The following is a 15056-nucleotide window of genomic DNA, read 5'->3' as shown; positions in this document are numbered from 1 at the left end:
GTGAAGGGCGGATCGTGCCTAACAAGCCTGATAGAGTTCTCTGAGGAGGTGACCAGGCATATAGATGAGGGTAGTGCAGAGGATGTGATCTACAAGGATTTTAGTAAGGCATTTGACAAGGTTCCACACGGTAGGCTTACTCAGAAAGTCAGAAGGCCTAGGATCCAGGGAAGTTTGGCCAGGTGGATTCAGAATAGGCTTGCCTGCAGAAGGCAGATGGTCATGGTGGAGGTAGAACAATCAGATTGGAGGGTTGTGACTAGTGGTGTCCCGCAAGGATCTGTTCTGGGAGCTCTTCTTTTTGTGATTTTTATTAACGACATGGATGTGGGGGTAGAAGGGTGGGTTGGCAAGTTTGCAGACGACACAAAGGTTGGTGGTGTTGTAGACAGTGGCGAAGATTGTCGAAGATTGCAGAGAGACATTGATAGGATGCAGAAGTGGGCTGAGAAGTGGCAGATGGAATTCAACCCGGAGAAGTGTGAGGTGGTACACTTCGGAAGGACAAACTCCAAGGCAAAGTACAAAGTAAATGGCAGGATAGTTGGTAGTGTGGAGGAGCAGAGGGATCAGGGGATACATGTCCACAGATCCCTGAAAGTTGACTCACAGGTAGATAGGGTAGTTAAGAAAGCTTATGGGGTGTTAGCTTTCATAAGTCAAGGGACAGAGTTTAAGAGACGCGATGTAATGATGCAGCTCTATAAAACTCTAGTTCGGCCACACTTGGAGTACTGTGTCCAATTCTGGTCGCCTCACTATAGGAAGGATGTGGAAGCATTGGAAAGGGTACAGAGGAGATTTACCAGGATTCTGCCTGGTTTAGAGAGTATGGATTATGATCAGAGATGAAGGGAGCTAGGGCTTTACTCTTTGGAAAGAAGGAGGATGAAAGGAGACATGATAGAGGTGTACAAGATATTAAGAGGAATAGACAGAGTGGATAGCCAGTGCCTCTTCCCCAGGGCACCACTGCTCAGTACAAGAGGACATGGCTTTAAGGTAAGGGGAGGGAAGTTCAAGGGGGATATCAGAGGAAGGTTTTTCACTCTGAGAGTGGTTTCTGCGTGGAATGCACTGCCTGAGTCAGTGGTGGAGGCAGATACACTAGTGAAGTTTAAGAGACTACTAGACAGGCATATGGAGGAATTTAAGGTGGGGGGGTTATATGGCAGGCAGGGTTTGAGGGTCGGCACAACATTGTGGGCCGAAGGGCCTGTAATGTGCTGTACTATTCTATGTTTTATGGAACATATAGAGATTAAAGAGGAGGAGGTGCTTACTGCCTTACAGCAAATAAAGGTAAATAAATCCCCCAGGCCTGACATGATATTTTCTCGGACCTTGAGAGAGACTAGTGTAGAAATTGCAGGGGTCCAGGCAGAAATATTTAAAATGTCCTTCGCCACAAGTGCGGTGCCGGAGGATTGGAGGGAAGCTCATGTTGTTCCGTTGTTTGAAAAAGGCTCCAAAAGTGCACCAGGTAATTACAGGCCAGTGAGCCTGACATCGGTATTAGGTAAATTATTGGAAGGTGTTCTGAGAGATCGGATATACAAGGATTTGGACAACCAAGGGCTGATTAAAGATAGTCAGCATGGCTTTGTTCATGGCCGATCGTGTTTAATGTATCCTGTAGTGTTTTTCGAGGAGGTTACCAAGAATGCACATGAAGGAAAGGCTGTGGATGTTGTCTACATGAACTTTAGTAAGGCTTTTGACAAGGTTCCACATGGGAGGTTAGTTCAGAAGGTTCAGACAGTAGGTATCCATGGAGAGTTTGTAGATTGGATTCGAAATTGGCTGTGTGTGAGAAGTCAGAGAGTGGTAGTGGATCATTGCTTCTCAGACTGGAGGCCTGTGACTAGTGGTGTGTCTCAGGGATCTGTGCTGGGACCATTGTTGTTTGTTGTCTATATCAATGATCTAGATGATAGTGTGATAAATTGGATCAGCAAGTTTGCTGATGACACTAAGATTGGAGGCGTTGTGGACAGCGAGGAAGGCTTTCAAAGCTTGCAGAGGGATCTGGACCAACTGGAAAAATGGGCCAGAAAATGGCAGATGGAATTTAATGCAGGCCAGTGTGAGGTGTTCCATTTTGTAAGGACAAATCAAGGTAGGACATACACAGTAAATGGTAGGGCACTGAGGAGTGCGCAGGAAGAAAGGGATCTGGGAGTTCAGATACATAATTCCCTGAAAGTGGCGTCACAGGGAGACAGGGTTGTAAAGAAGGCTTTTGGCATCCTGGCATTCATAAATCAAAGTTGAGTATAGGAGTTGGGATGTTATGGTGAGGTTGTATAAGACATTGGTGAGGCCAAATTTGGAGTATTGTGTGCAGTTCTGGTCACTGAACTGTAGGACGGATATCAGTAAGACTGAAAGTGTGCAGAAAAGATCTGCGAGGATGTTGCCGGCTCTTCAGGAGTTGAGTTACAAGGAAAGATTGAACAGGTTAGGACTTTATTCCTTGGAGCGCAGAAGAATGAGGGGAGATTTGATAGAAGTTTACACAATTACGAGGGTATAGACAGGGTAGATGCGAATGGGCTCTTTCCACACGGATTAGGAGAGATAAATTACAAAAGGACTTTGCTTCAGGGTGAAAGGGGAAAGGTTTAGGGGGAACGTCCTCACTCAGAGAGTTGTGAGAGTGTGGAACGAGCTGCCATCTGATGTGGAAAATGCGGACACACTCTTAAGTTTTAAGAATAAATCTGATAGATGCATGGATGGGAGAGGTCTGGAGGGTTATGGACTGGGTGCAGGTCAATGGGACTAGCGGAATAAAGTTCTGGCACAGAGCAGAAGGACCGAATGGCTTGTTTTCTGTGCTGTAGTGTTATATGATTTTACAATTCTATGAAGGAATATGGGGAGGTCAGTTCCCACAGGAAGAAAGGGGATGGGGAAGAGAGATCCCACAGGAGGAAGGGGGATGCGGGAGAGAGATCCCACAGGAGGAAGGGGGATGGGGGAGAGAGATCCCACAGGAAGAAGGGGGATGGGGAAGAGAGATCCCACAGGAGGAAGAGGGATGGGGAAGATAGATCACACAGGATGAAGGGGGTTTGCGAAGAGAGATCCCATAGGCGGATAGGGGATGGGGAAAAGAGATCTGACAGGAGGAAGGGGGGATGGAAAAGAGATATCCCACAGGAGGAAGGGGGATGGGGAAGAGAGATCTGACAGGAGGAAGGGGGAATGGAGAGGAGAGATCCCACAGGAGGAAGGGGGATGGGAAGGGATACCACTGGAGGGAAGGAAATGGGGAAGAAAGATCCCGCAGGAAGTGGGTTGGGGAAAAGACATTCCGCTGGAGGATGAGGAAAGGGTAATAGAGAGCCCACAGGAGGAATGGGGATGGGGACGAGATCCCTAAGAATCGAAGGGGGATTGGGATAAAAAGTCCCACAGGGGGATTCCAAGGGTAAACGATAATCCTACAAGACGAGAGGATGCAGAAAATTTTTGTACGTGTGTGTTGGGTCTGAACAGAGACCCAGAGGAGGTGCGGCCTCGCTCTCTGTGTATCTGGTAGTGAGCAAAGTCACACACTATCAAGGGCAGGGGAGGACAATCTCACAATGTTATTTCTTTCCTTCTCACTGGGACAGTCTGCTGACAGTCTCTTGTCCCTCACCGGGAAGGGGGTGTGAATCTCTGACCCACCTCCTGCAGTCAGTGTCGGTCTGGGTGTCAGTAACAGTGAGAAGGAACATTGTCAATGGACGTGTCACAGGCAGCAGGAAACACGACCATTCCTGTAATTTACTACCATTAAACCAATGGTCGTTGTTCACTGATCTGATGAAGTCTCCAATATCCCTTCACAAGCAACCACAGAACCCTCCCGTCCTTGGGGAATTACTGACCGATCCCCTGGGCATTTGTCACAATTCTTCACAATCTGATTTATCACAGTTTAACCCAAATCTCTTTACATTGAAATGACACAATAGAACAGTTTCACAGTTCAGAGTGAGAGATAAATCAAGTTACCTCAACTCCTGGCACTTGTGCAGCCCGGGTCCCAGCCGCTGGATTCCTTCACACTGAATGTGGCAGTCCTCCAGGTCGAGGTGTTTTATTGTATCACAGAGTCCGATGACATGAGACAGGACCGCGCAGTCAATCGGGGTCAGTGTCATTCCACTGAATGAAAGTGTTTCCACAGATCCCAGTGCGGCCTGAGCCAGTCCACGATTCTGAGACTCAAACAGGTAGTGCAATGTGTTCAGGAGGCTCCTTTTAACAGCTTCATTCCCTGTGTTTCCACTCTTGAGTTTAACCTCCTCCTTCACCCAGTCAATCACCCGGCAGGTTGTTTCAAGATGAAATGGGCCCAGAAACTCCACCAGGCCCTGAGCTGTCATTGGGTTGGAGAGACCAGCAACAAAACGGAGAAATACCTCAAATCGCCCATCTGTCGTGTTGTGGGCATCAGTGAGGAATTTCAGAATTTCCCCGGGATGTGGATTCAGGAATTGTGCGACTGCAGCTACAAACTCTTGGATGGTGAGGTGTGGGAATGTGTACACCACGCTCTGGGCAGAATCCTCTCTCTCCAAAAGCTCCATCAGGAACCCGGACAGGAACTGGGAAGGCTGCAGATTGTAGTTGATCAAATCTCCATCTGTAAACACAATCTTCTTCTCGGACACTCCTTTGAAGGCCATCTGTCCAACCCTGAGTAACACATCACGGGGTCTATCAATCTCACGGCCGTGGTTTTTCAGGATGTTGTAAATATAGTAGGAGTACAGTTGGGTGATGGTCTTGGGAACTCGCTGTGGGTCCCTGACTCTTTGTGTAAAGAAGGGGCCCAGTGTCAGAGCGAGGATCCAGCAGTAGGAGGGGTTGTAGCTCATGGTGTACAGGATCTCGTTCTCCTTCACGTGTTTGAAAACAGCTTCGGCCACCGTCTGATCTTCAAAATGTCTGATGAAATATTCCTTCCGTTCCTCATGAACAAATCCCAGGATTTCAGCCCGGACACTGATCTCCGCCTTTTCCAATAAATGTAACGCAGTGGGACGGGTGGTCACCAGCACTGAACACCCTGGGAGCAGCTTGCCCTGGATTAAACTATACACAATGTCCGACACCTTGCACTTGAATTCAGGATCTGTGCATGTGTACTGAGGTTCAGTGACTCCCTGTCTGTCAGCAAAATCAATTTCGTCATTGAATTCATCCAAACCATCGAATATAAACAGCAATCCCTCTGGGTTCTTCCAGACCTCTCTCAGTATATTTCCAAAGTAAGGATACTGATCCAGAATCAGTACCTTCAGGTTTATTCTGCAGTTAATGGTGTTTAAATCTCGGAATTTGAAACTGAAGACAAACTGGAATTGTTGGTATATTTTCCCCATGGCCCAGTCATAAACAATCTTTTGTACCATCGTTGTTTTCCCGATCCCTGGGACTCCGGCCACTGCTGCTGATCTCCCAGATTTGGATTTACTCCGGGAAAAGCTGCTCTGGAATAACTGATCAGTACGGATTTTTTCCAGCTGTCTGCGGAGTTGTTTCTCTCTATAATCCTCATGGTCTCTGCCTCTTGCCAGCAGCTCATGTTCCACCAGTGTCCGATCTCGAACAGTAGAAATGACCGTGAGCTCAGCGTATCGATCAGCCAGCTGGAAAACCTTCACCTTCTCCGTCATCAGGATCGTGTTCACTCTCAGTGTTTCAGTTTGTGCCCGCAGAGTCTCCTGGTGTTTCTGTTGAACATCTTCCATGGGAACAGAGAACATATTCAAAACGTTAAACGGCTCATCTGACAAAGAACTTTATAACGGTATTTCAGCATTCAGTGTTTGAGATTACATGAATAAATTCAGTGCTTCCATGGATATTAGCACAGAAAGTAAAATTCTGTTCACAGACACGGAATTGACAGCAATGGATGTCCCTGAAAATGTCCAATCCTCATGTTCTGGTTCTAGTTATTTGTGAAGGTGAACATTCCCCTGATTGCACTTTCTGAGGAAGCTTAAACAAGCAACACTCCCCACTAACATCTTAACTACATTCTACAGAGGCGTGGTTGAGAGTGTGCTGACCTTTTGCATCACAACCTGGTACTCCAGCTGCAGTGCTGCCGACAAAAAAGCCTTGCAGGGGGTGGTTAGGGGAGCAGAGAAGGTTATTGGGGTCTCCCTACCCTCTGTCCAAGACCTCTTTCAACGTCGATTCCTCCAGAAGACACGGTACATCATTAAAAACCCCTCACACCCTCTCCATGAACTGTTTGTTCTTCTGCCATCAGGTAAACGTTACAGGAGCATCAAAACTAAAACCACAAGGCTACTAAACAGCTTCCTCCCACAGGCAGTCAGACTGCTAAATAGCTGCTCTACCTGACTCTGCTTTGGACACTTTTAACTTCCACCGGACACTTACAACTTGATTTAAAGCGACATGTGGCTGTTGTGTTTTATTATTTATTGTTGTGTTTATTATTTAGAGTTGCGTTTGTTATGTTATGATTGCACTGCTCCTGGGAAACGCTGTCTCATTCTACACTGCAGAGCTGATGTACGGTTGGAACGACAATAAAGTTTTTGAATCTTGAATATCCTATTGCAATTCTGACTGCACTCCCGTTACAACAACATTTCACTATATTTAAAGCATTGTTTGCATCATTAACAGATGATGTTAATGTTGATCTGGTGTGGAACTATGGAGAGCAGGACACTGTGCATTTTGGCCAATCTGCACACTGGGGAGTCACAGGTATCCACTGCTCTTGCATCAATACAGGAGCAGAATACGCAGGAAATACTCAAGTCAGGCAGCGTCTGGGGGAGAATCACAGTGAAGTTGCGGATCGATAACCCATCGGAATGACAGGAATGAAAATGTGTAGTTTTCAATCGCAGTGATGGAGGATTGGTGGAAAGAAGGAATCTGTGTTAATGGAAGAAGCCACAAGGGTCTGTCTCAGTGATGTACATCGTGTCTGTGGGAGAGGGTGGTGAAGTCTTGGCAACTGCTACTCATCAGTCTTGCTGTGGGGGTGTGGGGCTCTGTCTAATGAGGCCTCCGTCTGTCAGAGTCGACCATGGATGTCCTGCCCCTGCAAGCCGGGACACTCCGATATGGAGAGGAAGCTTCTGCCGATGTAGCAAGCTCCCTCTCTCCATGCATCTGATGTACTCAAAGGGACGACATAGACTGACACAGCTTGGCACCAGAGGTGTCGCAGGAGATGCCAGTCTGCGTTGAACGCTGACTCAGGGACTCCAGCTCCAGGCTTTTCCCATTGGGTTTACTCCCAAACTCTTCCCCATGAGGGGTTACAGTTACAAGGCAGTGGAGTTTTGAGATCAGAGTTTTCTTGTTCCTGGGTGAGCTGCCAATCACAGCCGACAAGCCCCATCTGCCCAAAGCGACTGGTTGTAAGGCACCAGTAACCCACCTCTGCCCCTTCTCCTGTCAGAAGAAACGCTTCCACCGGGATTAGTGGCTAAACCGCACGTGAAGGCCAAGAGCTGGACAGAGGCTACTCGCCACTGGGAGCATTTAATAGGTCGTGGCAGCTCATCCGCACTGTCACCCCCCTCCCCCCCGGCTATAACAATCTTAAGCAACCAAGGGGCGCTGTATTATTGACAATGAATCGGTAAATTGGTTTATTATTGTGACATGCACCACTGTAAAATGGAAAACTTTTCTGCATGCGATCCAAATAGATCATTACATCACACCGGTGCAATGAGGTTGTACAAGGAAAAATGGAACAGAATAGTTCAGGGAAACAGTGTTTCAGTTGCTGAGAAAATGCAGTGCAGGCAGACGATAAGGTAGAAGGCCAAAGGATCATTGGGAGTTCAGCGTTGAGTTTTTTTGTGACTCTGTTCCTAAACTGTAGAATTCAACACCTTAAACTACAGTACTGTGCAGAAGTCTGAGGTGTATATTAGGACTGACACATTTTGTCTTTTATTTTCTAGTTTGCACTTTATCTCGTTGTGATGCAGTTTGAACGGCATCGTCTGGATGAAAGGTGCTTTATAAATAAGTCATTATTATTATTATTATTATTATTATTATTATTATTATTATCTTAGCCTAAGCTGGTAAAACTTGAGGTACAGGCATAGCCAAACACACTCATGTCTCAATTGATAGGAGATTTCAGACTATTCTCGTGTTGTATAGTGTTATGGGTTTTCGAAGATTTACACAAGTATCGCCGTGTGGGCCTAATTTATTAATACTATTCTGTAAAGCCTTTAGGATGATACCAGTTATTGATATTACGATTGGGATAAATAATACCCTGTTCGTGTTCCATAGTCTTTCATTTTGCCCTTTCAATTCAACATATTTCTGGTATTGTTTTTTACTAATTCATTTCTGTAAGTTATGTGTGTTTGGAATGGCTATATATATTTAAAAAGTTGCTTTTGCTTGTTTATCCTGTAAAATTACATCCGAATGCATATCATGGATTATCCTATCCGAAATAATGATCGGACGCAGTATGATATGAAGGACTCTAACTCTAAAAGTGGAAAATGCTTGTACGTTTAGTAAATTATGGTGTTTTTCATCAGTTGTAGTTGAAGCAATGTTTTTGTGAATGTTGTCCGCCATTTTATTCTGCTTGTGCAAGTAATGAGATTCAGTTGAACTACTGGAGGATCTTGTAAAGTCGGATTGTTTGTAGTTTCTCTTATAATTTTCAGCATATATCGTCTTGGACCTATCAGTCGTTTATTCTGTATTATTGATAACTACATGTGTCAACAACCTTGTACTGTATTGCTACAATGATCCCTTCTGTTTCTGGGAAGAAGTCTCCAACTCTGAGCCAGGGGCTCGACGCTTCCTTGTCGACATCTAATCGGCTCAGATCGTGGGGATGTCCTCCGTGGGGAGTCAGACTCTTCCATTGGTTAACATTTTCTGCTATTGTGATAGCTTCTTCACTTTTATGGGTTATGCTTTCATTTACGTTCAGTGATGTGTACCCCTTATCAGATTTGCATATGCGTGCATGGAGTGCTGAATCCTGCTTGCGTTATGACAGTGTGTCAATAGAGCTAATTGTGGATTTCAGAAAAGGCGAGATGAGGGAACACGACACACCAGTCCTCACAGAGGGATCTGATGTGGAAAGAGTGAGCAATTCCAAATTCCTGGCTGTCAATATCTCCGAGTATCTAACCTGGACCCAATATATTGATGCAGCTACAGAGAAGGCACAACAGTGGCTATATTTCATCAGGAGTTTCCAGCATCACTCGAATATTTCTACAGGTGTGACTTGCAGAGCATTGTAACTGGCTGCATCACCGTCTGGTTCATGAGGACTACTGTACAGAATCAATGATTCAGGAGCAACTTCTCCTCTACCATGTAGTTTACGAATGGACATTGAACCCATCGATACTACCTCACTAATCTCTTTTTAAATTTCTATTTCTGCACAACTTGTTTATTATAATATTTCATATAATCACACAGACATGCACAGCTATATATGTTCAACTTCCAGGCCCTGAAGCCACTTCGCTGCTCAGCCAGATCCACCGTCTGACAGGCCACATGTCTCGCATGGATATCTCCAGGTTACCGAAAGCAGTACTCTACGGAGAACTCTCTCAGGGCAAGAGAGATTGTGGTGCCCCGCGCAGGAGGTACAAGGACCAAATTAAGCAGAGGCTGTCTCAGGTAAATATGGAGGTCAACGAGTGGCAGCCACTGATCCACGGAAAAGCCAGGAATTCTGAGGAACCCAGAAGAGCGACTGCTGGAAAGAAGAGGGGATGCAAGAAGGATCCAACTACCCAAGCGCCTGCATCCCAGCTGTCCCTGTGTCCCAACTGCGCCCGGGTCCACAGATCCAGAATTGGCCCCTACCGTCACCAACAATCGTGTCGTCATCTAGTACCACCACCCCCCCTCACAGTCACACACACGCACGCACGCACGCACGCACGCACACACACACACAGACACACAGACACACACACACCCCTCACAGACAGACAGACAGACACACACACACACACACACACACACACACACACACACACACACACACACACACACACACACACACACACACACACACACACACACACACACACACACACACACACACACACACACACACACACACCCTATTTGGGAAGAGAACAGGATTTAGGGTATGTTTCATGATGATTAATGCTTGGTGGAACTCTGGAATGTCCATGCCCTCAAACGCTTTTGTTCCCCGGATCTGGAGTACCTGGTGCTGCGGTGTAAACCTTTCCGGCTGCCAAGGGAGTTCCCGGCTGTTATTATCACAGCGGTGTAATAACAACATCCCCCAGTTGTGTGTTATTGTCGCAGAGGGGAGATGATTTCCTTTAGAAATCGGTCAGGACTTCCCAAACCACAAAATTTGTATCAACAGTTCCGTGTGAACAGCACTTGCCGTGTGACCGACTGCTTACATTGCCGGTGATCAGCAGGAGCTCAAGAAATTCAGCTCCGATCTGTGCAAAGTCATCCAGGCAGCGAAACGACAATACAGAGATCGTATTCAGGCACAGCTCTCCACCAACGACACACACAGCTTATGGCAAGCTCTGCACCCCAATGCAGACTTCAGAGCTAAGTGCAGTGGTGCTGCCAACATCGCTGCCTGTCTCCCAGAGGATCTAAGTCTCTTTACGCTCGGTTCGATATCGCCAACACTGAGACCCCGAGGAGAGCCGACAAAGCGACCTGCACATTGGTCATCTCTGAGGCTGAAGTTCGCAGGTGTTTCCAACGAGTGGACAGTCACAAGCCTGCGGGACCGGACGGCGTCCCAGGGCGGGTACTCAGGATGCGCGCGGCACAACTGGCAGGTGTATTTTCGGATATTTTTAATCTCACCCTCTCCCAGTGTAGAGTTCCCTCCTGCTTCAAATCATCCACCATTGTTCCTGTACCTAAAACAACTAAGGCAACATGCCTGAACGTCTGGCGTCCTGTCGCACTCACCTCAATAATAAGCAAATGCTTTGAGAGACTGGTCAAGGACTACATCTGCAGCTTGTTACCACCCACACTGGACCCCCTACAATTCACCTACCGACACAACCGATCAACAGATGACACAATAGCCACTGCTCTGCACACCTCCTTAAACATCTGGAGCAGAGGGATGCTTATGTGAGAATGATGTTATTAGACTACAGTTCAGCATTCAATACCATCATTCCCTCCAGGCTTGACAAGAAGCTCAGAGACCTCGGCCTTCACCCTGCCTTGTGCAGCTGGGTCCTGGATTTCCTGTCAGATCACCAGCAAGTGGTAAGAGTGGGCTCCCTCACCTCTGCCCCTCTGACCCTCAACACAGGAGCCCCTCAGGGCTGTGTCCTAAGCTCCCTCCTTTACTCTCTGTATGCGCATGACTGTGTCGCTACCCACAGCTCCAATCTGCTAGTTAAATTTGCTGAGGATACTATATTTATTGGCCAAATCTCAAATAATAACGAGGCAGCCGACACAGAAGAAGTCACCACCCTGACACAGGGGTGACAAGAAAACAACTTCTCCCTCAATGTCGCAAAAACAAAGGAGCTGGATGCAATGTTGCAAAGACAAGACGAATGGAGACGGGCTAACCCCTATTGACATCAATGGATCTGGGGTTGAGAGAGTGAACAGCTTTAAGTTCCTCGGCATTCACATCACTGAGGACCTCACGTGGACTGTACACATTAATTGTGTGGTGAAAAAAGGCACAACAGCACCTCTTTCACCTCAGATAGAACCATAGAACATTACAGCACAGAAACAGGCCTTTTGGCCCTTCTTGGCTGTGCCAAACCATTTTTCTGCCTCGTCCCACTGACCTGCAACTGGACCATATCCCTCCAAACCCCTCTCATCCATATACCTGTCCAAGTTTTTCTTAAATGTCAAAGTGATCCCGCATTCACCACTTCATCAGGCAGCTCATTCCACACTCCCACCACTCTCTGTGTGAAGAAGCACCTTCCCCAATGTCCCTTTAAACTTTTCCCCCTTCACCCTTAACCCATGACCTCTGATTTATTTTCTCCCCTAGCCTCAGTAGAAAAAGTCTGCTTGTATTCCCTCTATCTATACCCATCATAATTTTATACACCTCTATCAAATCACCTCTCATTCTCCTACATGCCAGGGGATAAAGTCCTAACCTATTCAAACTTTCCCTGTAACTCAGTTTCTCAAGTCCCTGCAACATCTTTGTAAACCTTCTCTGCACTCTTTCAACGTTATTAATATCCTTCTTGTAATTAGGTGACCAAAACTGCACACAATACTCCAAATTCGGTCTCACCAATGACTTATACAACCTCACCATTACACTCCAACACTTATACTCAGTACCTTGATTTATAAAGGCCAATGTACCAAAAGCTCTCTTTACGACCCTATCTACTTGTGAAGCCACTTTCAGGGAATTATGTATCTATACTCCCAGATCCCTCTGTTCTACTGCCCTCCTCAGTGTCCTACCATTTACCTTGTATGTTCTAACTTGGTTTGACCTTCCGAAGTGCAATACCTCACACTTGTCCGCATGAAACTCTATCTGCCATTTTTCAGCCCATTCCTCCAACTGGTCCAAGTCCCTCTGCCAGCTTTGAAAACCTTCCTCACTTGTCCACTACACCTCCAATCTTTGTATCATCAGCAAATTAGATGATCCAATTTACCACATTGTCATCGAGATCATTGATATAGATGACAAATAACAATGGACCCAGCACTGATCCCCGTGGCACATCACTAGTCACAGGCCTCCACTCAGAGTAGCAATCCTCCACTACCACTCTCTGGCTTCTTCCATTGAGCCAATGTCTAATCCAATTTACTACCTCTCCATGTATATCTAGTGACTGAATCTTCCTAACTAACCTCCCATGCGGGACCTTGCCAAAGGCCTTACTGAAGTCCATGTATACAACATCCACTGCCTTCCCTTCATCCACTTTCCTGGTAACTTCCTCGATAAACTCTAATAGATTGGTTAAACATGATCTACCACGCAGCAATGGCAGGTATTCTTGGGAATAATGCACAAGGTGCAAAATCAGTTCATCCCCCAGAGATGGAAGGATTCAAAGGGGGGAAGGGGCCACAGTGGTTGACAAAGGAAGTCAGAGATTGCATAGCATTAAAAAAAGGAAATATGACAGAGCTAAGGTTAGTGGGAGGACAGATGATTGGGAAGTTTTTAAGGAACAACAGAACTTAACTAAAAAGACAATACGGTGCGAAAAAATGAGGTACGAATGCAAGCTAGCCAGGAATATAAAGGAAGATTGCAAAAGCTTTTTTAGGTATGTGAAGAGAAAGAAGATAGTTAAGAACAATGTTGGGCCCTTGAAGAATGAATTGGGTGAAATTGTTATGGGAAACAGAGAGATGGTAGAAGTATTTAATGAGTACTTTAGATCTGTTTTCACTAAGGAAGACACAAGCAATCTCCCAGATGTATGGATGGGCCAAGAACATATGGTAACAGAGGAAATGAAACAGATTGACATTCGGAAGGAAACGGTGATGAGAAGACTGATGGGACTGAAGGCTGACAAATCCCCAGGTCCAGATTGTCTGCACCCTAGGGCACTAAAGGAGGTGGCCCTGGAAATTGCGGATGCATTGGTAATCATTTTTCAATGTTCCTTAGATTCAGGATCAGTTCCTGAAGATTGGAGAATGGCTAATGTTATCCCACTTTTTAAGAAAGGAGGGAGGGAGAAAACAGAGAACTATCGACCTGTCAGCCTGACATCGGTGGTGGGAAAGATGCTAGAGTCCATTATTAAGGATGAAATAGTGGCATATCTAAATAGCAGTGATAGGATTGGGCCGAGCCAGCATGGATTTACCAAGGGTAAATAATGCTTGACTAATCTATTGGAGCTTTTCGAGGATGTAACCAGGAAGTTAGACGGGGGAGATCCAGTGGATGTAGTGTACCACGATTTTCAGAAGGCATTTGATAAGGTCCCACATAGGAGATTGGTGGGTAAAATCAAAGCTCAGGGCATCAGAGGGAAGGCATTGACATGGATAGAAAACTGGTTGGCAGATAGAAAGCAAAGGTTAGCGGTGAATGGGTGTTTCTCGGAATGGCAGGTGGTGACTAGTGGGGTGCCACAGGGCTCGGTATTGGGACCACGGCTGTTTACCATTTACGTTAACGATTTGGATGAAGGCATAGAAAATAACATCAGCAAATTTGCTAATGATACTAAGCTGGGTGGCGGTGTGACATGTGATGAGGATGTTAGGAGAATTCAGGGTGACTTGGATAGGCTGGGTGAGTGGGCAGATACTTGGCAGATGGCGTTTAATGTGAATAAGTGTGAGGTTATCCACTTTGGGAGTAAGAACAGGAAGGCAGATTATTATCTGAATGGTGTAGAGTTAGGTAAGGGAGAAATACAAAGAGATCTCGGAGTCCTTGTTCATCAGTCACTGAAGGTGAATGAGCAAGTGCAGCAGGCAGTGAAGAAGGCTAATGGAATGTTGGCCTTTATTACAAAGGGAATTGAGTACAAGAGCAAGGAAATCCTCTTGCATTTGTACAGGGCCCTGGTGAGACCACACCTGGAGTATTGTGTACAGTTTTGGTCTCCAGGGTTAAGGAAGGACATCCTGGCTGTAGAGGAAGTGCAGCATAGATTCACGAGGTTAATTCCGGGGCTGTCTGGACTGTCTTACGCAGAGAGGTTAGAGAGACTGGCTTGTACACGCTAGAATTAAGGAGATTGAGACATATTGCAATATATAAGATTATTAAGGGATTGGACAAGATAGAGGCAGGAAATATGTTCCAGATGCTGGGAGAGTCCAGTACCAGAGGGCATGGTTTGAGAATAAGGGATAGGTCATTTACGACAGAGTTAAGGAAAAACTTCTTCTCCCAGAGAGTTGTGGGGGTCTGGAATGCACTGCCTCGGAAGGTAGTGGAGGCCAATTCTCTGGATGCTTTCAAGAAGGAGCTAGATAGGTATCTTATGGATAGGGGAATCAAGGGATATGGGGACAAG

The 15056-nt window shown here is 46.1% G+C and overlaps 2 protein-coding genes across 3 annotated transcripts in view; one reads left to right on the top strand and one right to left on the bottom strand.

Annotated features, from left to right (window-relative positions):
* LOC140722508 (NACHT, LRR and PYD domains-containing protein 3-like) overlaps positions 1-15056 on the bottom strand; it is an 863879-nt gene that overhangs the window by 34046 nt on the left and 814777 nt on the right. For both annotated transcript variants that reach the window (XM_073037233.1, XM_073037232.1), the window contains one exon: positions 4009-5746. In XM_073037233.1, the coding sequence (XP_072893334.1) occupies positions 4009-5746 (1738 nt within the window). The remainder of the gene's footprint in view (positions 1-4008; positions 5747-15056) is intronic.
* Positions 1-15056, top strand: part of LOC140722503 (cell adhesion molecule CEACAM1-like) — a 392933-nt gene that overhangs the window by 107099 nt on the left and 270778 nt on the right. The gene's annotated exons all lie outside the window — the stretch shown is intronic.

The sequence above is a fragment of the Hemitrygon akajei genome, unplaced genomic scaffold (genome assembly GCF_048418815.1).
Source record: "Hemitrygon akajei unplaced genomic scaffold, sHemAka1.3 Scf000078, whole genome shotgun sequence".
In the NCBI taxonomy this organism is placed as follows: Eukaryota; Metazoa; Chordata; class Chondrichthyes; order Myliobatiformes; family Dasyatidae; genus Hemitrygon; species Hemitrygon akajei.
The sequence above is the reverse complement of the archived record's forward strand: the minus strand, read 5'-3'. Positions and strand labels throughout refer to the sequence as shown.